The sequence below is a fragment of the Emys orbicularis genome, chromosome 7 (assembly GCF_028017835.1).
Source record: "Emys orbicularis isolate rEmyOrb1 chromosome 7, rEmyOrb1.hap1, whole genome shotgun sequence".
In the NCBI taxonomy this organism is placed as follows: Eukaryota; Metazoa; Chordata; order Testudines; family Emydidae; genus Emys; species Emys orbicularis.
The window spans coordinates 107,112,892-107,135,805 of NC_088689.1; the positions used below are offsets into that span (position 1 = coordinate 107,112,892).

Here is a 22,914-nt window from a genome sequence, read left to right on the forward strand (position 1 = left end):
TGTCATGACGAGCAGAAGCAGAAAGAAATATTCTTATCAGTTGATAAAAATCCTTGTAAAACATTGAGCAACTGCTCGGTGGATGAGGCATTTCTGAATGTCAAACTATAGGATTTAAGAAATCTAACCAGACCATTAATCCCGAAATACTAATACGGGCCTTCTCTTTAAGGAGTGGAAGTAGGGAAGGATCAGGAATTCATAATTGACACACAAGGAGCTGGTGGACAGGGTAAACTGGATGTTAGTATTTCCAGCCCTACAAGGAAAGCTGTGCCGTGTGTGGTGGAGCCAGCTCTTGGCAAAGAGTGCAGCACTGCAAAGTATATCCCAAGAGAAGAAGGACTTTATGTGGTTGATGTAAGTTACGATGGCAATCCAATTCCAGGAAGTCCTTATACTGTGGAAGCCACTCTCCCTCCAGATCCTACCAAGGTAAATGCATAGGAAATGCTTCAGCTGTTGACATACAAGAAATATTTGCTAGCCACAAACTGAATCATGCTCTATCACATAAGAGCATAAACTTTCACATCTTGTTTGACCTGTCATGATTATGGAGCAAGTACATTTAAGTAGCTCTTAATTAAATTAAAGATTAAATTGTTTGCTTCACAAAATCATAACTAATTTATTTTTCAAACAGCAGCTTTGGAAAGCTCAATCTGAAAACAAACTCTAGGTATTTTAAGCAATATGAAACGAAGTATGACTCCCTATTAATCTAATGAGACTCACTTGGTTTCACCCTCAAAGAATGTGTGCTGTAATACAGTTGGCTAATAACTCAGTATAAACATCGCTTAATGTTGCTACCTTTTTGTTTAATAGGTGTACAAAGACAGCCAAGCTTAAGTCTGTAAGCATGACAACTTTAGCAGACTTCATATTGTTTCTAATGTAACTTGACATTAAGATTTTCTTCCATGAAATGAAAGAAGCCTATTCCTTGCTGTAATGTGTCTACGTAATTTGAGAGTTTAGCAGACTTTAACAAGACTTACCAAATGAATTAGTCTGAAGTTCTTTATGAAACTGCTCTATTTTATTTTGCCAGGCAACTGCCAGATGCAATTACATTTACACAAATTCTCATCTAACTGAATATTTTTATCCTAGGTAAAAGCCCATGGTCCAGGCCTTCAAGGAGGTCTTGTTGGAAGACCAGCAGAATTTACAATAGATACCAAAGGAGCAGGAACTGGAGGTTTAGGTTTGACAGTAGAGGGCCCATGTGAAGCTAAAATTGAATGCTCTGACAATGGTGATGGGACGTGCTCAGTTTCTTACCTGCCTACTAAACCTGGAGAGTACTTTGTAAATATTCTGTTTGAAGAGGTTCACATTCCTGGTTCTCCATTTAAAGCAGATATTGAAATGCCATTTGATGTATCTAAAGTGATTGCCACTGGCCCAGGTCTCGAACATGGTAAAGTGGGTGAAGCAGGATTGCTCAATGTTGACTGTTCAGAAGCTGGACCGGGGGAACTAGGTGTAGAAGCTGTATCAGATTCTGGCTCTAAAGCTGAAGTCAAAGTTCACAATAACAAAGATGGAACTTATGCAGTTACATATATGCCACTCTCTGCTGGAATGTATACACTTGTGTTGAAATATGGAGGAGAGCAAGTGCCAAAATTTCCTGCCCGTGTCAAAGTAGATCCAGCTGTGGACACAAGCAAAATTAAAGTGTTTGGACCAGGAATAGAAGGGAAAGGTAAGAAGACTTAAGCATATAAGTTCTCTGCTTGTTTGTGCACAGAATATTTTAAGGAGCGGAAAGGCTATAGTGGATACATCTCTGTACAGGATTACAACTAGTGATTTTTTTTTTTTTGCAAGAGAATATACTTCTACACCTTTATCAGTCATTCATAGTTGCCATAAATGTCTAAGAATAATCAAGGATTTTTCATAGACTAAAATATTAGGTTCATTTAAATAGAATGGCTTCTCAAATTGTGTTCTGCAGATGTCTTCCGTGAAGCTACAACAGATTTCACTGTAAATGCCCAGCCCCTAACAAAGACTGGAGGAGACCATATCCAAGCACAAATCACAAATCCCTCAGGAGCTTCCACAGACTGCCTCATCAAAGACAATGCTGATGGAACATATGCAGTGGAGTTTACACCATTTGAAAAAGGTAACCTGTTGTCTGACTACCCTATGTGGGAAGAGGAAGACAAACTAAGAATACCCTGTTAATGGGCTTGTCAATAGTAATGCTAGTACTTAAACATTAGCATCCAGGTACAAGGTAGTCTTTGACTGAAGAGCTATTTCTGCAGGAGATAAATATAGGATTTATGTACTATACATTCATCACTTTTTTTTTTAAGTATAGCTTCAGGAGAACATGCTATTTTAAAGAACCTAGAATTAAAGTATAATTTTCTGAGACCCTGCTAAACACCATTTTTGAGTAGATGAGGAGCACTGCCTGTTGCAGTCAGTGTCCAGTATCTTGAATGAATAACCATCACCTTCAAGGAGTCAGTTATGTAACCTAGTGATGGCTTTTCACTTAACAGGTCCACACACAGTTGAAGTGACTTACGATGATGTACCTGTTCCAAACAGTCCTTTTAAAGTGGATGTTACTGAAGGCTGCCATCCATCACGTGTAAAAGCCCAAGGAGCTGGACTCAAGGAAGCATTTACTAATAAACCAAATGAATTTACTGTTGTCACAAGGTAACTAAGCCACACAATCAGTGGAAGACATGGTAGCAAGTAATTCAGGACAACTTGACATAAGACACTAAATCCAATAATACTACAAGGGTTGAACTTCAGTAGTCTAATCTGTCTTGAGTCACAGGTAGTTACTTCCATCGAATTCAGTGCGCCTTTGGTAATGTTCCTCCAGAAGTAGCTATCACAAACCTGTTTTGGTGGTCTTGTATCAAATCCCTTGTGCAACTAAAAAAGTTAACACCCAATCCATACCTGGCATCTCAAAGCACTTTCACAAACTATTCCTGAACTGTTTGATTCACAACTGAAATGTAGCCACCTCTGGGGTAAAATGCAGCAAAGCTACACTCTGTCCATGCTAGCATTACTACACAAACTCTAAAATGCAAGTGGGAGATCAGATTATTGTAAATAATATGCAACAAACAATATGAAAGGATACTAATATGCTACTGTGTGGTGGGGTTTTTTTTTGCAGAGGGGCAGGAATTGGTGGACTTGGAATAACGGTTGAAGGACCTTCTGAATCAAAGATAAGCTGTAAAGATAACAAAGATGGCAGCTGCAGTGCTGAATATATCCCTTATACTCCAGGAGATTATGATGTCAACATCACATATGGGGGAGAACACATACCTGGTAAGAATTCTTCCATTAGAAGATGCCCTAAAACTAAAAATGGATTGTAAAATCCATTCTAGCATCCAAGTAGCATGTCTTCAGATATTAATCTTGTGTATTGTAGCTAAAGAATGGCTGAGGCGACACTAAGAATGCAATCATCCTTTTTTAAAAATTTGCATAGAGCTTCCTCAGAAAGAGCTGACAGACAATCTTGCAGTGCCCTACGTGTAGACACTCGGATGCTGCTTGAGCTAATATTTGGGAGCGTTGGGCAGGCTTTTGAAATCTGAGGATTTTTAGAAATAAACTCCGTTTAAACGTCGACTTGCAAAAACATCTGCAAAATAACTGAAGCCAGACCACTATTAGCCTTAGCTGCTATTGGACCGTAGTAGGGAGCAATGGATAGGTGTCCAATACAAACAGAAATAAAATGTAAAGCCCTTTTTGTACTCACTCTGGGTACTTCAGAGAATATGAAAGGAAAGACTGAAAACCATTCTGACTCTAATATAATAGACACAGCAATCCATCTTGGTGCAGTCTGTTCTTGCATCATGAGGTGATTAGTAGCTTATCTAAATCTAGTCCAATGGAATATTGTGACATGACATAAACCAAGTAGACTAGTGTGGGAACTTGCTTTCTAGAAGTGCAGTCTGCCAATTTAGGAAACCATTTTGAAACCAATTACACAATGACGTTTGACAGAGCCAGACTAAGACCGCCCTTCCAGGGTGTGAATGTTAAGACCATGGCTTTCTGTAAAATGATGCAATGATGATGCAGTCTTCTGGGATTATATCATGCACTGCAAACTTTTGTCACTGAAAAAGCATTTTAGTGCTACCACTTCCATGAAAATGAATAGGTGCCTGTTTCTCAAAGGTGCACTGGATCTCCAGCTTGTATATTGTAGCAAAACATGAACCGAGTTCCAAGTGTTTGGCAGCAACTAACTTACATTTTTAGCTAAGATGGTTTTGCATTGTACCAAGGATTAAATGGCTGTTTATTTCTGCTGAAATAGTTCTGAGCACTTTGTTCTACACACAGGAGTCAAGGCTATGTGCATTTTCTAGGACTTCATGGAAATGACTCTACCCCTGCCAATCCCATTTCTCAATGTACTGTAACTTGGTAAATTGCCAAGGAACTAGATGCTTGCATGCGCCTTCATTTGGGCTTCTGGCTTGTCCTCTGCCTGTACTCTGTTCCTTCCTCAATGTGACAAGCAAATGGTTCACAGCTAAACATCCAGCTTACAGGAGCAGGGTGCCGGCAGGTCACTTTCAACAGTGAAACTTGTGTTTTTTAGCTAGCACTCTGGGTCCAGCCAGTTATGGCATGTAGCCCAGATATTTCCAGTTGCTGTCTGCAGGCCCTTCAAATGTTTCTTTGGTTCTTTATCCTCCTTCCCCCCCCCTTTAAAAAAAAAAAAAAAAAAAAAAAGGGCAGCAAGACTTTATTTCCTGCAGTTAAATCTACATAGTGTAGCCCCCCCCTCTTGATTTACTGCCTAATACAGCTCTGCTTTTGGATCACTCACTACTTCTGCACAGCTTGATAGCATTTTGCTAACACATGGTCAAACTTGTGAAAACACAACATGGAAATTCAAAGGGAATATTGACATGTAATTTAACTTGTTCTGTCTGGATACTGCACATTTTTACTGCACAGCAGGTATAGAAGTGTAATTGCCTACAAAACTGGATCTGTGTGAAGCCCTTAATTTATGAGCAAATAAACAATTAAGCTGTCACTTTCAGCTGCCATAAATGAGCAGGATACTAGCAGGGTAAAATGAATGGTGATACAACTAATTTTCTTGCCACAGACTGAAAGCTAGGTAAGTGATTAGAACTATCCACCTAGTAGCAGAGTCTCGGATATGCACAACAATTAGACTTGATAGCTGGCTCTCTCAGAAATACAAAAAACTGAATGAGCACAGAGACCAGCTTCACTAGGCTTTTAAAAGTGCCACTCCCCTTCAAGATTGAGGAATAGTAAGGTAACACAGGGAAGCCTGTACTGTACCTGTGGTGTGAAAAAAGCTTTTAGTTTTCAGCATTACAAGGCACACATGAAATAATGAGAAGGCTAAAACTTTCCTGTGGCGGTAACCAAACACTTCAGGCTAGAAGCTTTAGTGACTTCAAGTGCTTATTTATTCCTGTCCATAACACAACATACTTTTGGACAGGTTGCCATCTGGATGGGGGTGGGAGCCACTAAACCATGTTGAACGCTGCAAAAGCACAAATCTGATGTCCTAGGCTATCCACTGCTGTAGATGGCAATGTTGGAAGACTCACTGCCTCTGTGGTGGGGAGTAGATAACTTTGCTTCAAAAACTTTCTTCTTGATACAGATTTTGAAAGAAACCAAGGTACAAAAGTGAACTGGTTTCCATTGATAGCAACATTTTGCTAAGTTAGCCCCCCTTAAAAATATTAGCCTTGTAATTCTCTTTTGAGATGTTAAGTTTCCTTCGCTATAAGCGAAGTTTCTAAAGTGGAAACTGTAGCCGATGGCCTTGGAAACAACCTCTCAATTATAGAGCCTTGAAACCTGACTTACTCACCTTTTTAAAGACTTTTTGGAGCACTTGACCTGAATACTTTGCTTGATCAAAAGTGACCATAACTTCAAAATGCTCCACCCCAACCTGATTATCCTCCAATTCAGAACTGGTTTAGGAGATAGTGTTCCGTTCTTATAGTCAGATTCACAGATGTGTAGGGAAGGTGAAAGGTCATTTAGTCCAGCCCCTGTGCTTAGGCAGGACCAAGTAAACCTAGACCATCCTTGACAGGTTTGTCCAACCTGTTCTTAACCTCCAATGATGGGGATTCCACAACTGCCCTTCGAAGCCTTTGTCAAACTGAAGTGCATATTTAGTTTTTTGCTACACCTGAAGATAAAAAGCAATCATCTCTACCCTTAATGTTGGAAGGAAATACTGTAGGATACTGGGGGTGCAAAAGATAGTGGCAGGAGGCTACGGTGAGCTTGCATTTACTTCTTAAACCCTTAAAACTGCCAATTGTCTACACTTCTGTTTTACAGGCAGTCCATTTAAAGTTCCTGTAAAAGATGTTGTTGACCCATACAAGGTAAAGGTTGCAGGTACAGGTCTTGGAACAGCAGTTCGAGCCAAAATCCCACAGTCCTTTACTGTGGACACCAGTAAGGCTGGAATAGCACCTCTTGAAGTTATGGTGGCAGGACCCAGAGGTAAGGACCTTAGCATTATCCTACTTTGATACGTCTACCTTTGTATTTTACAGGCAGTGCTGGATTAAAGAATTGTGGGGCCTTGTGCACTATGGGGGTGGGAGGAGGCGGTGCCTTCACTCAAACTTGGCCTGGCTGCTGTTAGGACAGTCAGGCCAAACCTGAGCAGTGCTGTGACCCTGCTCTAGCTGCTGCTAGCCCCAGGCAGCTTAAATGGGAGCAGCTAAGCAAAGCACTTCTACCCATGTATACTCCATCAACCCTCCACCAGCCCCATTTATCCTGACAGCACGGCTGGGATGTGCATAATGGGGGGGAGGGAGACATCCTGCTCGTCCAGGACCTTCCTAGCTACTTGCCAATGTCCCCAGCTCACCACTCCTATCACACACCCTGCTCTTGTGTGGCATGGTCCACGTTTGAGTAAGTAGCATTGCTGCACTTCAGTGCCACACAGATTTGGCCTGCTGCAGCACCACTCACCCAAATCTGGGGGGGAGCTTGAGATGGGGGTGCTGTTAAAGTGCAGAGTGCACATTGGTTAATCTGGGCCTGTGAGTACCTAACTCTCTCAAACTCTCTTGTGGAGATAACTAATGACTAGCCCCATTGACAGACTTGTTCCATAAATACTAGAATTGTGCTCTCCTGGCTAACTTTAGCAGTACGTTAGCTTTAAATAGATCTTCAGTCTTAAACTTCGGAAGAAACCGAGGGGCTATAATGAATGGGCTTCCTCCTGGAAGAGTTGACATTTCAGGAGGTAAATATTAAGGTGGGGTGAGATTCAGGCCTATTAAAGCACTGTATCAATCTTCCCCTGCCTTTGGGAGGGTGAGAAATGCATCTTTGTCCCCATAAAGCCCCAACCTGAGTTGTACTGCACATTAGCTTCATGAACAATCAAATCTGTCAAGTGAGATGGCTTTTGGCAAACGTCAAAACTCCCTGAGGCAAAGAAACTAAATCAGTGCCCTGATCTGTGTAACATTAGGACTACATTTTAGTTCATGTTGCCTCTACTATACATATCCAGTCTGCCAAATAAGTCCACAGACAGAACACACATGCCACTTCAACTGAAGAGGTAAAAGCTTTGTCTTGAACAATGCAATCCCAAGTATCCTTAGCTAAATCTAAGGGGTGGTAATTCATTTCTCCCCTACCCTTTAGGATTGCTCCTCTTTGGTCAAAAAAAGCAAGACAAGCATGCTGGGCATACCAAACTCCCCTTTTTAAAATGGAAGATTGCTCTTTCAGTAGGAAGCTTTGTGAGAAGCCTGCACAGCTTGACTAGATACAGCTATGACCCACATGTTACTGAAAAGCAGACACTGCTATTACTAACTCATAGAGCTTAAGTCAAATGTATCAATATATAGGATTCATGGTGCTAGAAGAATTTGACTAGGAGGGGTTATCTTGTTTGTGACACCTCTGGCCTGATCTCTCTGCTGACCACACAAGCCTCTAATCTCTCCTTTCATAAGGAAAGATGAGCCATAACTCTGTAAACATGAGTGCTCTTCAAATAACCATTATCTAATTCTAGCTGATGAAACGGATTCCCAGTCATGGCGCAGTCCATTGAAAGCGATTTCAGAGTTCTTTAAAGGTGACCCAAAGGGGGAAGCTAACGAGACAGGTTTGCATTTTTCACTAACTGCTGACAGCCTATATGCACAAATCCTTCTGCCAAGAGCAAAAATCAGTTGTAAAAATAACTTGCTTTAAAGGCTTTGCATGGCAACTAAACTTCCCTAATAGCTGCTGAATTACTAAATTTATATTAAAGCATTACTGCAATTCTAAGTATAGCTTGTCTTGAAATCTATGATTTGAACTGATTAACTGCATGCTAAGAAATTTGCTGCAACTGCAGTGGAAGACTTGAAACAATGGTTTCAAGTCATCTTAGGATTTCCTGTATCTTAAAATGAAGCTGCTTTGGACCACCTACTTTCCTTAAACATTTGTTTTAGTGTAAATGATCTCTGTTGGGCAGTAAAACTTTTTCCAGATGCACTGAGGGAGCATGAGACTAAAATCACTGTCTTGTACTAACATGCTTTAGAACTGGACTCTGCTTGCAGTGTATTCCAGTGATAGTGTGTAATCTTATCAGTGACTGACAGTTGAGACAGCTATCACCTTCCCCTTTTTGTAAAGCTCTTCAGATACACTTGAGTAGTGATGTGGTCTAGAGAAAGCCAAATGGTCTTGAAAAGCAGGTTAAGGGCAATTAGAAGTGTTCTATTGGCTTTTGCTGATGGCTATTGCCAGTTTAGTCAGCAAAAAGCCTAAAGGGCGGGTGGTGATGGATGCTGGTTATCTCTGATCCATGGCTGATCAACATAAAATGGTGGAAACTATCTGCACAGTGCAGTCCTTCTCAGAGGCTTATGTGAGATCTGTTGTAAGGCTTTAAATCAACAGCACTTCTTCAAGCTTGGAGCGACAAAACTGCTAATGCAATCCTGCTGTTCCAATAGGATGGGTTTGACTAGTGCTGTTGAACAAGTGACCTGTTTCTGTTTTAGGAATGGTGGAGCCTGTTAATGTAGTTGACAACGGAGATGGCACTCACACAGTAACATACACACCTATGCAGGAGGGCCCATACGCAATCTCTGTCAAATATGGAGATGAAGAGATTCCTCGCAGGTAAGCTAACAAAGCATCCATTTTTTCCAGAACAAGCCACCTACCTAAATAGCACTTCACCGCAGAGTTCATGTTCTGAATAGTCCTAGCCTTCATAACTTTAACTGACTGCTTTGAATGCCTATGCTTCCTCCTAAGTCAGTGTAGTTAAAAAGAGGGGTTTTCTGGATGTTGATCCCAAGAGTCAGTCTGCATTTTTAAACTTGGTGTTGGACTTGAGAAGTGATGTCTCTATTACCCAGACTACAACGCTGCAAGGTTCTGAGGTGGCCTCTGGTTAATCTTGTATTGTTGGATTCTTCTTATTGTCTCCTAGTACTTGGGAGAAATGGAAAGGAAGAGATTATGCAGTGGCATGTGCATGCCAGTATAAAAGTGAACTCTTAAGCTAGAGCATCTCCATTTAATGTTGTTGCCGTCAAACTAGTATCTAGATTAGTCTTGGGTCCCAATTCAGGAAATACATGCTTAAGTGTTGTCCTGAATAGTGATAGTACCTACTGTAAAGCCTAACAAATGATTACTTAAACACATTTGTTCCCCTGTAACAAGTCCTTTCAAGGTAAAAGTGCTTCCTACGTATGATGCCAGTAAAGTGACTGCAAGTGGACCAGGTCTCAGCTCCTATGGAGTTCCAGCCAGTTTACCTGTGGAATTTGCTGTTGATGCTAAAAATGCAGGAGAGGGGCTTCTGTCCATACAGATAACGGTAAATCATTGTTAATCTTCTTTATCCAAACACACTCTGTTCCTGAGTGGGAGTAAGCTGGTTTAAAGTCTACTCCTTGCATCTTATCAGTCGCCACACCCTGAAATACCTGGAGTCCTTGAAGGGTGTGCTCTGGCTAAAACATCAACTCCAATTCAGCTATTGCTTGGGAAATGTACTTCAGGGTGTTAATCCCCAAACTTCAAACAACTGAAAATTAAGGCTGGCTAAGCATTTAATGACCAGTTGTGCTGTAGTAAAAACTTGTAGTTTTTCTGATCTTTCTCCAAAGATCAAACATGCTGATACTAAAAGGAAGAAAACAAATCAAGCTTCCTGTTGCAGACTACAATAAAAACTTTAAATTTAAAAGGAAATGCCTTCCTACTTACCTGACCCAGGAAGGCCACGGTCTTGCACTTCTGCTTGTTGCAGTTGCGTTGGATGATAAACTAATCAAATGATCCTCTATTCCGGCTGCTAAATTTACGAGCTCTTTAAACTGATACATCTGTAACTGGCATGTCTGACAAGTTTTGCTATTGCTGCAAGGACACCTTTGTTCCCCCAAATATCTGATAAGGTGTGTGTTTGGGGTGTGGGGGTTTGTGGCAAGACTACTGTGGCTTGGGCAAAATTTGCTCTTTGTGCAGTGAGCTATAGTGTTTGCTGACCAGGGCTGGAGTAAATGGTTTTAGACACGGTAGTCTTTCTCCCTTTTGCATTCTCTATCCCTATCTTCCATTTCATGGTCTTTGCAGGGTTCATGCAGCCAAAAGTCATACTACATAATGAAGTTGCTTGGTTTGTAATTCTGCTGTTAACAGTATCCGTAACGTAGCAAATACATAACCTCCCAATTTGCAGTAGCTTGCCAGATAAAATTCTGTAACAATTAAGTGTGCTTGGCACTGCATAGGCTAGTCTTATTGAAGGTGGCTGTGTACTCAGTTACTCTTCTCATAAACAGGTTTCAGAGTAGCAGCCATGTTAGTCTGTATCCGCGAAAAGAACAGGAGTACTTGTGGCACCTTAGAGACTAACAGATTTATTAGAGCATAAGCTTTCGTGAGCTACAGCCCACTTCTTCGGATGCATCCTCTATCCCTAGCTTATGCTCTAATAAATCTGTTAGTCTCTAAGGTGCCACAAGTACTCCTGTTCTTCTCATAAACATCCTTTATACAGTCTCAATTATGACTTTTGGGCGTTCTACTTCCATTCACTCATCTGATCTAGGGCTTGTCTACACTGGCAAAAGGCAGTTTTGGTGACACAACAGCAAGAGGGTACACACGACAATGGGACTTTTGTTGTGAAAAACGCCCAGGTTGGAGAGACTTGTCTTTTCCCCTCCCTTTATTGTCGACAAAGAGCCAGTGTAGACACTGCTGATGGGTTTTGTCACAGACCTGGCTTCCGCCAGTATCCCACAATGCCTGCCCTGATTGCTCTGCTCAGTGTCTTGATCTCTGCTGCCCTGCAGGCATGCACCCCTCCCCTTTGAAAGGTCCAGGAAGTATCTGTGTGCTGCTCCATTTGGGGAATAAACAAAGAGCAAATCATTGGAATGTTCCTGTTGTGTCCTGCACTAGGAACATAGCAGCAGTCTGCCTGCTGCTTCAGGTAGGGTGACCAGACCGCAAGTGTGAAAAATCGGGACGGGGTGGGGGTAATAAGAGCCTATATAAGAGACCCAAAAATCAGGACATCTGGTCACCCTAGCTGCAGGGGGAGGGGGACAAACTGCTGTGCTGCTTTGCCATTCCTCAGCACGGAGAGCTCACAGATCTACTCGTGATGCTGCTGTGGGAGAACTCTGAGAGACTTTGCTGTTTGCCCCATGTCCAGGTCAAAAACATTACAAGACCAATCTCTTCAGATGAAAGCTTAAGTAGGCTCAATGCTTTTGCCTGACATTGCTAATCTTTCAGTAGGCAGCTGTTAGCAAAACTTGTTTAACACAAAGTACGTAAAAATTATTTGAACCCATCCCTTCTGAAACTTCAGACCTACAGAAATGGATATTGAGAAGTCAGGCTACATTAACCATAGTCTGGACAGGTGCTGGAAATGAGATGCTTCCTGAAGTATCTAGTTGAATTATATGGCAATTTGCATTAATATATCCTTGTGTCTTGTAACCATAAGGTGATATGCTGAGTGTACAAGTATCTTGAAAATAAGATGTTGCATAACTGGTTTTTGCAACATTTGAATTGACTCTTGTATGTAGGGGGTGATGTGTAGGATTCTTATGGGGTATGCTGAAAAATCCTAAAAAGGACCTGAAGGGTTGTATTGGAAACTGTCTTGGGTGGGGCTGGATTAGGCGTTGGAGTGCTGGATGCTATTAACAGGTGTTGGCGAACACTTGTCTGCAAATAAAGACAGTGAAAGTTGTGCAGTATAGCTTCTGATACCTGTTTAATTTTCCACTTAAAATGTCATGTTTTGGTGCTAGTCCTTGTTTGATCTGTATACTAAACCAGTTTAGGTACTGAACTCTTCCAGAGTTTAAGAACATGCAGGCGTATTTCTAAACGTAAAATTTGTGGCCTGAACACTTCTATCCAACTTCTTAAGAAAGCCTTACATTAAATGTGGAACTCGTGAGAGGACACTTCCTTAATATTTCACTTGTGCCCCTCAGGACCAAGAAGGCAAACCAAAGAGAGCTGATGTTCATGACAACAAGGATGGCACTTATGCCGTAACATATGTCCCAGACAAGACAGGCCGTTATATGATTGGTGTTAAATATGGTGGGGATGACATCCCATCTTCTCCTTACCGAATCCGTGCGTCGCCAGCAGGGGATGCAAGCAAGTGTTTGGCCACAGGTATGTGGCGAGTCTGCTGTGTTCCGAAGTACTTGGTATATTCTTACCCTTTTTTTTTTTTAACATAAATATTTCTAGCCAAGCTACAAAAGGCTTTTGTAATGACCTTGTCTGAAAAGACTGCAAAAGTAAAAATGAAGTAACTGCCTTTATAGTAGGTGCAGTTACCTGCAGGTCCCAAAATAGATTCTCATAGAACACCATTCTGACAGAATTGACTTCCCTAAGATCATCTTTTAGGGATGATTCCTTTTTGTGGATTAAGATGAAACTCTTTCCAGGGGTAAGCCAGATCTTTGACTGTAGAATAGTCAGACAGGTGAAGTTTGAAACTTGCATTGGCATAAATGAGTCTCACTCAGAACTTAAACATCTATGCAGGGTAAGAGGGTGTGATTTAAGACCTCACTTCACATGCTAACTCAGCATGCAAATTCTAGCAGAGCCAAATGTACAGAAACCAGCTTCAGTCGAAGTGAGAAGAGCACTTGTGCTATAAGGTAACAGCTGTGACCCCCCCCTCCCCCCCCCGGGGGATTACAGTAGCACCCAAAGCCCATCGTGTTAGGTCCTGGACAGAGAAGTAGTCCTTTCTCTGAATTCAATCTGTAGAACTGAATTTAATGATCGGAGGCTTCCGAACTGCCAGTTTATAGGACTTAAATTCCTGTAGTGAACACGCACAGCAGAGCTCTACTTCAGGTTTTGATGACAGTTACAGGAAAAGCATAGAATCTTGAACTTGGATATTGGCTGGTAAGTAAAAACTGACTTCATTGCTGAATTTAATGTAAATCTAATCTACATCGACACACCCCTAAGGATTTTTAGATAACGTTTTCACTTAGCCTGGCACTAACTGAAAGTTTTTATAAAGTTTAACAGTCACTTTCTAAAGTTAGTATTTTTGACAGTTGAGACATTTCAAGCTTCTAAAATAACTAGATTCTTATCACAAATGAAGAAATAGCACAGCAGGGATCTCAAATCAAAATTCAGGGGAAGGGGGAGAGAACATTTGGCTTAATGTCCTCACACCACTTTCTGATCTAGTGAAAATTATTCAGCGTTGCTGAGAGCAGCACTAACTGCTAAAGCCTTGAATTGAAAGTTTCTCAGATGTCCACTTAAATCACTTTCCTTAAAATAAATGTCCTTAAAATAAATTTGATGCTTATCTGTGGCATCCATAGAAACACTCAAATGCTGCTGATCTATATTAAATGACCAAAGCTGTGAGCCTTTTGGTACTTAAATGTGAACAAATTGCTTTCTTCAGTGATGAATGCCATTGTTTGCATTCCAAAGCATATGTCCTAAATGTACTGTAAATCTTACTTCATATTTCTCATCACTGACTTAAAACCCATATCTTTAAAACTGGGTTATACTTGATTGCTGTGTATTCATGGGAGTGTCCCAAAAACAAATGAAACTAATACAGAAAGGGTTTCAATATGATACCTCTTAAGAGGTACTTCTTGGCAGAGTCAGAGAAGGAGGAAACATGTCAGTTGTAATTGCTAATCCATTTCATTGCTAGAATATCTTGCCTTAGCCCATACTAAGGAACGAGTCTTATTTCACTCAGGGCATCTAGTTAAGTGACTAGGTTAGGTAGTACAAAGAGGCAAAATGCCAGTTGGATCCATATATGAAACAGTCTCCTGATAAAGGATTAAAAGTGATAGGTTGCTTTCTTAAATGTAAGTGTCCATCAGCTTTCTCCCTCAGAAGCTTTATTTTATTTTATCCTCACCAAGCCTACCTGACTGAGCTGAATAAGATTAAAAATTGGCTCTTGCAGCTGAAAAATAATTCCTGAAACACATGAATATGTAAGCAAAAAATACACTTGTACCACACCATAAAACTGGTCCTGTGACCATGTTACTGTTTCTCTTATGGCCTTAATGTTTTCACAGGGGGCATGTCTGTTCAGTTTGATGTGATTGAAGCAAATCATCCTATTTCCTAGAAAAAACTTAACACTTTCTGTAATCAAAACTGCTTTCTAGGTCCTGGAATTGCATCCACTGTGAAGACTGGTGAGGAAGTTGGGTTTGTAGTAGATGCTAAATCTGCAGGGAAAGGTAAAGTGACATGCACAGTCCTGACACCAGATGGTACAGAAGCTGAGGCAGATGTTATTGAAAATGAGGATGGGACTTACGACATCTTCTACACTGCTGCTAAACCAGGAACCTATGTGATTTATGTCCGCTTTGGTGGAGTGGATATTCCAAACAGCCCCTTCACTGTAATGGTAAGTTTTTTTTATAACCACTTCCCTCAGCCATACTTCAGATTTTATTTGGTAGTTCTCAAATAGTCTGGCAGAAAATATTTGAACATGCATTACTTGTGTACATACAAATATTTACATTTCACAGTACAATTGGGTGCATGATACCATGGTGGTGGACATGGTACAAGGATGGTCTTTTGGACAGAAGATTTTATCTTCCCTTTCAGAGCTTTCATCTCTACTTTAGATGTCTCTAAGAATTCATGTCAGTGGCCGTAGCCTCTGGTTTAAAAGACCCATTACCTTAGCTTTACATTTTGCTACATGTGCATCATGTCTGACTTGTCAGTTAGTAATAATTTGTAACTTCATCCCGAATAAGAGTGATCTTTTAAATAACCTGTAGTAGAACATAATGTGTGGTTTTGTTTTTTTTCTCCCCACAGTTGCTTGCTAAATGACTTATCTAATCTAAAGTCAGATCTCACTCTTTTCTAGCATGTACCCATTTATACATGGGCATGCTAGGCCTTATTTTGCCTGTTATTTAAGGAGGTTTCATACCCATCTGAGAGAGGCCTTGAGTTGAAATTACCTAAGAAGCCCTTGGCAGTAGATAAGGTTGTGGGCTTTTTTTAAAGCGGAGTACAAAGCTTGGCTTGAAAAAACAGCTCTGTGCACAGCATCATCTTATGTCAGCATAACAAATCTAAAGACCAGGTTAGGTGAAGGAGGCTCTTGACTACACAAGTATCAGAGGGGTAGCAGTGTTAGTCTGTATCCACAAAAACAAGGAGTCCGGTGGCACCTTAAAGACGAACAGATTTATTTGGGCATAAGCTTTCATGGGATAAAAATCCCACTTCTTATGGGTTACTAACGACACTGTTTCAGTGCCGAAATACTGGTGGGTGGTGTTCCTATACTGTAGAGCAGAACATGTCTCAACACTTCTTCCCAATATTATGAAAAACAAGTCTTGTTATAGCAACATGTGTTGCGTCAGACTCCCCTCATCACTAAACCACTCTGTGGTATTGGGCTGAAAGGCTTAGAAAGCTCAGCCAATAGTGATTGTACCTATAGCCAGCCATTTTTAATCCAGTTGCATCACTGCGTGTCTTGACTTCACAGCATGATTTACCAGTGTTGCCCTTCAAAGCTGTACACTTTTGGTGATTTATACTAGCTAACTCTCAGCAGATAGCTACTGTAGCCCCTGAAGACACTTCCTTGAGAAGTGACTCTTCACAGCCACTCAAAACATTGTGCCAGAAGCATCTCTTGAGGTCAACGAGCATGTTCCAGAGGCAGTCAGATTTGCGACTTCCTAATGTACTGATGCATTTGTAAATCTGATGTGTGGGTTTTGGTGTTCAATACCAATGAGCAATAGCTGTCTCTCTAAATAGACCTGTTTGTTTCCGTGTCAATTCCCAGTGCATTGCTTCACTTAAGGGATCTGCAATGAAGTAAATGGGCAAAGCAAGAGCAGTGGCATAACACCAGCTGAAGTGTTCTGGCCTAATGTGATACTCTGGATTTCTGTTGCTTTAAGTAGGAATGACTTGAGTCTGCCAGTCATCCTGTCTGTGCGTGTGGGAAGGGAGACTTCAGTGGAAAAGAACCATATTGGGTGTCATGAAGTCACCATCCCAGAACATGCATCAGGAGAATCCATTAACTAAGCAGCTATCATTAATCAAGGATGCTCAGTCAGATCCTGCAGTTGAATGTCTCCCTCCTGGTGAGGTGCCACTAGAGAACTGGGAGGAAACTTTTGGGGTGGGGAAATGCCTATAAAGTGAAACCCCTTAAGTGTTATGTACTCTCTCAAAGTATTAATTTCTCCGCACTTGACATCCAATTAACCTGCGTTTGCCACTAACCAGGCTACGGATGCAGACGAAGTTGCAGTCATGTCGCAGGAGCCAGTAAGCGCATGTCCCCCTGGATTCCATCCCTGGGTACACAATTTTTTACTCTTCTTCACATTCCATTTCAGAAATGACAACCTGCTGCTTGGGACTGCTTGGTCTTTCTGGTCCTTTGTTCACCGCTTTCCAGCTGATCAAATGTATTTTGGGATTCAGACTTCATGCAGATCTGTTTCCTTTGCTGCTTAAAGGGACTCTCCAAACTCTCAAACATGAAGAGGAACAGTGTCCATTTATTGCTTCTATTTCTGTGTAACTTAACAAATTCAACCTTGCAGTATAACTTCAAGCAACGTTTTCCCAGTAAAATGGCAAACAGTGTCTTGTCTAAAACTGCATTGTGAAACTTGTATTTCTTCAGGCAAAAATTTGCTGCTGCTTACATTGCAATCATTCTACCATTCTAAAAAAAACTTTGTTCCAGGCCTTGAGCAACTAAAACTCTTCTCTCAGATGGAACCATTTTGCGTCTTGTGTGTGCTAAATTTTGTCTTTCATTTTCTTCACTTACGTGCAATTTTTATCTTAAACTTGCTGAAAAATCTTATTTTTGACTATTTGGCAGGTGGGCCAATATTAAGCTAATGGATATCAGGGGATGCTTAACTGGGCAGCTGTCTAGTTGGGCAAAATTCTGTAGTTGATTGATTCATCTTTACAGTACTTAGTGCAAATTTTGTGCACTGCACAAAACTGCACACAGATCATTCTCCTCTTTGTACTGTAAGCAAACACTAGCTGTTCTATACTTACTCTGTCCCCATAAAATGACAGCTCCTTGTTTTCTTTAGGTCACAGAAGAACCGTACATTCCTGTTGGTGACATGAACGGTGTGGGATTTAAGCCCTTTGATCTAGTTATTCCTTGGGCTGTAAGGAAGGGAGAAATAACAGGTAACCACTTCATGGTATACCCGCTGCATGGAGCTGCCTTGCTTTTGACAGCACACTTAAGCCTTTAGAACTATAAATGTGGTGTGGAAAATGGCATTGGATACATTGACATATTAAGTACTCTGTAACTTGAGGTTTTTTGTTACTTGCATACAGGAGGCATATGCAATGTACTTAATAAAATATGCATGTGTGAAATACGTTCTAAATTCAACAAGGCAACTCCTGGCACTGCCGCTAATCCCCTTAATCCTAACCTGAGATGTTACCTATCCCATTCAGGGGCTCTGGATGCTTCTTTCTGGAGCAGCTGTATATTGCTCCTGAAACTGTAATGCAATTTATCAAGTGAACTCCTCCAGCATAGATGATCATAGTCCACAGCTGCTGACTCTTCTTCCAGGCCTTCTGTACAGCCTCAGTAGCTGACATTGTTAGCTGCTAGAAGTGACACCAAGCCAAGTCCTCAAACGCACAACTTAAGGGGGCTGCCACAAATGAAGGATTTTTCTACTGGGATGGTGGCTAAAGTAATATGAAGTGCCCCATCTCCTGTTCCCCACCCCAAATGCACTGTAGGCTAGGTGTCTGCATTTATTAGAATTGGTTTTCTTCAAGAACATGACACTTGTCCTTCAGCTTAGTATTTGGCTGTTGCCCAAGTGGTTTCCTTTAAGGTGCTCATAATCACTTTTAAAGGATTGTGGGGGAGCCCGTTACACTTCACTTCTGTAACTTACTCAATTATCATACATCCTATTAAACTTTCATTTGGCCAATATAATCTTGTGCTACATCACTAGGCTGTTCACCATATGTCTGCTATACAAATACAATATAGAAGCAGAAGTAGGAATATTTGGTATTCTCATTAGTCTTGTATTTGTACTTGTGGACAAGTAACTTAACCATCTGAAATGCTTTGGTTTAAAATGGTCTGCTTGACTGTTCAAAGGAGTGAGTGGTGGGGGGGAAACCACTATTCCGGTTTCTGTTAACTCTTAAATTGCCTTCTATAGGTGAAGTTCATATGCCCTCGGGAAAAACTGCTACACCAGAGATTGTGGATAACAAAGATGGTACAGTAACAGTTGGATATTCTCCTACTGAGGTTGGGCTGCATGAAATGCACATAAAATACATTGGAAACCATATTCCAGGTGAGTGTCTAGCTGAACCTTTTTTGCATTGGGACACATTGTCAGTGTAAAACTGGGAATGTTCAGTTTGCTCCCAAATATCTTTTGGCAATTTAGTTGTGACTGGCAGGTTGCATAACTCAGTTTAAGATGTATTCACTTCACTATCAAAGTAGAAATTCCCTGAAAGGCACTTACTATTCAAATGGCTGTGCTTGTTTCACTAGACAGGGAAACTAGAGTGAAAGAGCAAGTGGAGGCAGGGGACCTTCCAGTGCAGTTTAGCAGCACAAGACAGACTTCATGGATTTGGTTTTGTGGTGTTTGTGACTTGCTAACAAGTCTCCCATCTTGGCCCAGAATGAGCTGAGCAATATGTTTAGGAGCTGGGAAGAAGACTGGCATGTTGGTTGCAATTCCTTGGTTTTTAGAAGAATCGCCAATATTTTTATGTAATGGTAAAAGGAAGGTTCCAAGGAATTATGTATGCCAAACGTAACACTAGAAAAGCTAAGATCTTGTAAACGATTGAATAAACATCCAATGCTTCTAAACCCCCAAAATGTGGTTTTATGCATATTTTCATTGTCTGGTTTATCTCTTAAATCCTCTCTAGAGAGCCCACTACAGTTCTATGTAAACTATCCGAACAGTGGAAACGTGTCTGCCTATGGACCTGGTCTCATTTATGGTATAGCAAACAAACCAGCGACTTTTACCATTGTCACAGAAGATGCTGGAGAGGGTGAGTTTTTTTTCATAGATTCTAGGACTGGAAGGGACCTCGAGAGGTCATAGAGTCCAGTCCCCTGCCCGCATGGCAGGAAAAAGTCATCAAGTCCAGCCCCCTGCCTTCACTAGCAGGGCCAAGTACTGACCCCAGATTCCTAAGTGGCTCCCTCAAGGATTGAACTCACAACCCTGGGTTTAACAGGCCAATGCTCAAACCACTGAGCTATCCCTCCCTCTTTAAGAGGGATGGTAAATATTGTTTTAACCAAACTTTAATTCTATACAAACAAGCCTAAAGCAATTTCAAACACGGCAGATATAATCTGTATGCATAATTGAACTTAAGTCATAAACTAATAGTGATGTTCTAACTTACTGGAACTAACCTTTGAATAACTTTTCTCTAGTTTTCCCTTATAGAATCCCAGCTAACCAGTTAAACAAAGTTAAATGCTGACATGAGTAGACTTTGTTTAGGTCAGACTCCTCTTGACTCCTTTTTTCTGAATTCTAACTTGCACACAGCAGAGTAAAAACTGTAACATCATTTCCTGCACACAGTAGTGTTTCCTGGAATAATAAACTTGGCTTAATTTGGAGGGGGGAGGAGTGGAATTCATTAGCCAGTAAATTGACTCTGAAAAGTCAGTCTTTCATGAATCAAATGTAGTAGATTGAATCATGCTATGTCAAGGCTACCTTGGCACACTTCTAGCTGGCTGAAGCAAATGGCTCTTCAGTTTTATCCTTTCAGAAAAAGAATTTTAGCAGAACAGTAAACCTCAAACTGAATACTATGTAATACATTTATTAGTAACTGATGCCTTCTTTACAGCTACCTTGCCTCTTTAAATTTTATTTAAAGGTTACTCAATTAAAATACTACTTTCTATAACAGGTGGACTGGACTTGGCTATTGAAGGACCTTCAAAAGCAGAAATTAGCTGCATTGATAACAAAGATGGCACTTGCACAGTCACTTACCTGCCAACCCTACCTGGAGATTACAGCATACTGGTGAAGTACAATGACAAACACATCCCAGGCAGCCCATTCACTGCCAAGATCACAGGTATGAAAAACACACTAATTGTTTTGACACAGTAATTAACTGTTCCAATCAACAGATGGTCAGATTCCAGAGTGTAATCCAACTGCTTCTTCAGTGTATAACTGCAAAATTGGGAAGTTACTCTCTGGCCTGCAGTCTGGGTGAGGTAGCCAATTTTATGTTGTCAGTGAAGTCTACACATTAGCCTTGTGAATTAACCTGTAAGGCTAGTAACGTACTCTATTTGGTAATGTATGAGATTAGCTAGCACAAGAATGACAGTAATAAATTAAACTGCTGTAATGGTAAGCGCATGGGATGAGAGGAGGACCTGGAGGTCCTCCATCTAGCCTCACACTGGCTCAGAATGCCTTTAGGTGAGGTCTGCAGGTGTTCAAAGTGAAAACAGACGCAACAACCTTGTGACACTGACCAGCTCACTTAAGTTACCAAGCTGGACTAAAAGAATCATGCTAAAGTGTCTTCCTAACCTAATCTTGTTCCATATTTATCATTTCATGGAGTAGAATTCCAGATGTGGTTATGAGACCACCATAGTAGGACATGATAAATATCCTAGGATATAGGAGCCAATAGAACTGAAGCTCTTCTGGACCAGTTACTTAACTAGACCCATATAAATAGACACCAGATATCAGCTATATGTTATCAGGTGGTGATTTTCAAAGCACTAGAGTGTGTTTTATCAGATGATCAAGCAAACAAGGCAGAGTGTGCTGTTGGCTCAGACTGATGGCCTGACAGAGCCAGGAACAGGATGTGGGCCTCCCAGCTCACCCTGCATTATAAAGCTAGTCATATATAAATCTTAACTGGAATCTGCTTGTATTTTTGTAGATGATAGCAGAAGAAGATCCCAAGTTAAGCTTGGTTCTGCTGCTGACTTCTTGCTGGACATTAACGAGTCTGATCTCAGCCTCTTAACAGCCAGTATTAGAGCCCCATCTGGTCGTGATGAGCCTTGTCTTTTGAAAAGATTACCCAATAACCACATTGGTAAGCTCAGCCTCTTTTCAAGAAAGGAAACTAAAATGCTGTCTTGCAGTTGTTACTAGCTGGTCATTCACTAGCTTGTGGACTGGGTTGATCTCTTTCCAGTGTCCTCCAATCCTCACCTGGCAAGCGTGTTGGCCAGGAACAGAATGGGTATGGAGACTGAATGCCTGGCTCACCCTTTATGTAATACTCCATGCTGGGGTTGAGGCACATCTCTAGGTGCACTGATGCTACCCATGATTAATCAATTTGGATTAACCATCTTCTAGAGCCTGGTATTCCCTATTGGCCCCTTAAATGTGAACTGCAGCTACACAGCAAAATTAAAAGACTTAATTGCTTTCTCAGTGCAGTGCTTCTTGATTCATGTGACAAGGGTTTTAATCAGGTGGCATGTATGCAAACCTATAAACCAGCCTGTCTTATTTCTGCTGTGATTGTCTGCCTTGTAGGTATCTCATTCATTCCACGAGAAGTAGGCGAACACCTTGTCAGCATTAAGAAAAATGGAAGCCATGTGCCAAACAGCCCTGTATCGATCATGGTGGTTCAGTCAGAGATTGGAGATGCCAGCAGAGCAAAAGTTTCAGGCCGTGGCTTGATAGAAGGACGCACGTTTGAGATGTGTGACTTCATTGTAGATACAAGAGATGCAGGTTAGTGCTATGTGAAGGGTCCATTTTGGAACAGTGCTTCAGCACACTTGGGAGGCCTGAGTTATGGGCTCTTCAGGATGGTGCCTTTCTGATGTTTGGATTATCCATTTGAAACTACTCCAAGCAATGCAGCTGCTCCTTTCTTCCCCAGATCCATGTTGTCCATCCAACTGTCAGTCCTGAAGCACAATCCCAAAGTTGTCATCTAATGCAAAGTGTGAATCAGTTGCTGGCCCCAAACATTCTTCTTAGAAGTGTTCGTGCTACTAAATTTTAATGCTATTCAAGTTCTCTTTGAAAGGCTTTACACTTGTTTACAACTGTCTCTGCCTGTTAGCTTAGTCTTAGGTGTTACTTCTAATAGATTCAAGAAGCAGATTTTATTTGATATTTTGCATATAGTAGCTTTCCTGATTGTTTTGTTTTTGTGTTTGTTTTTTGTTCTGTTTTTCCCCCC

The 22,914-nt window shown here is 41.1% G+C and overlaps 1 protein-coding gene across 5 annotated transcripts in view; it reads left to right on the forward strand.

Moving 5' to 3' along the window:
* FLNB (filamin B) overlaps positions 1-22,914 on the forward strand; it is a 107,920-nt gene that overhangs the window by 66,271 nt on the left and 18,735 nt on the right. Inside the window, exons 20-38 of one of the 5 annotated variants that reach the window (XM_065408019.1) lie at positions 173-435; positions 1,120-1,717; positions 1,973-2,146; positions 2,535-2,697; positions 3,179-3,339; positions 6,400-6,567; positions 9,108-9,231; positions 9,784-9,940; positions 12,594-12,783; positions 14,274-14,292; positions 14,396-14,400; positions 14,802-15,049; positions 17,760-17,862; positions 18,882-19,026; positions 19,622-19,746; positions 20,632-20,805; positions 21,458-21,460; positions 21,643-21,801; positions 22,254-22,457. In XM_065408019.1, the coding sequence (XP_065264091.1) occupies positions 173-435; positions 1,120-1,717; positions 1,973-2,146; positions 2,535-2,697; positions 3,179-3,339; positions 6,400-6,567; positions 9,108-9,231; positions 9,784-9,940; positions 12,594-12,783; positions 14,274-14,292; positions 14,396-14,400; positions 14,802-15,049; positions 17,760-17,862; positions 18,882-19,026; positions 19,622-19,746; positions 20,632-20,805; positions 21,458-21,460; positions 21,643-21,801; positions 22,254-22,457 (3,183 nt within the window). Of the gene's footprint in view, positions 1-172; positions 436-1,119; positions 1,718-1,972; positions 2,147-2,534; positions 2,698-3,178; positions 3,340-6,399; positions 6,568-8,119; positions 8,213-9,107; positions 9,232-9,783; positions 9,941-12,593; positions 12,784-14,273; positions 14,293-14,395; positions 14,401-14,801; positions 15,050-16,923; positions 16,999-17,759; positions 17,863-18,881; positions 19,027-19,617; positions 19,747-20,631; positions 20,806-21,457; positions 21,461-21,642; positions 21,802-22,253; positions 22,458-22,914 lie in introns of all 5 variants that reach the window. The other 4 variants (XM_065408016.1, XM_065408017.1, XM_065408018.1 and 1 more) reach the window with 4 other exon arrangements.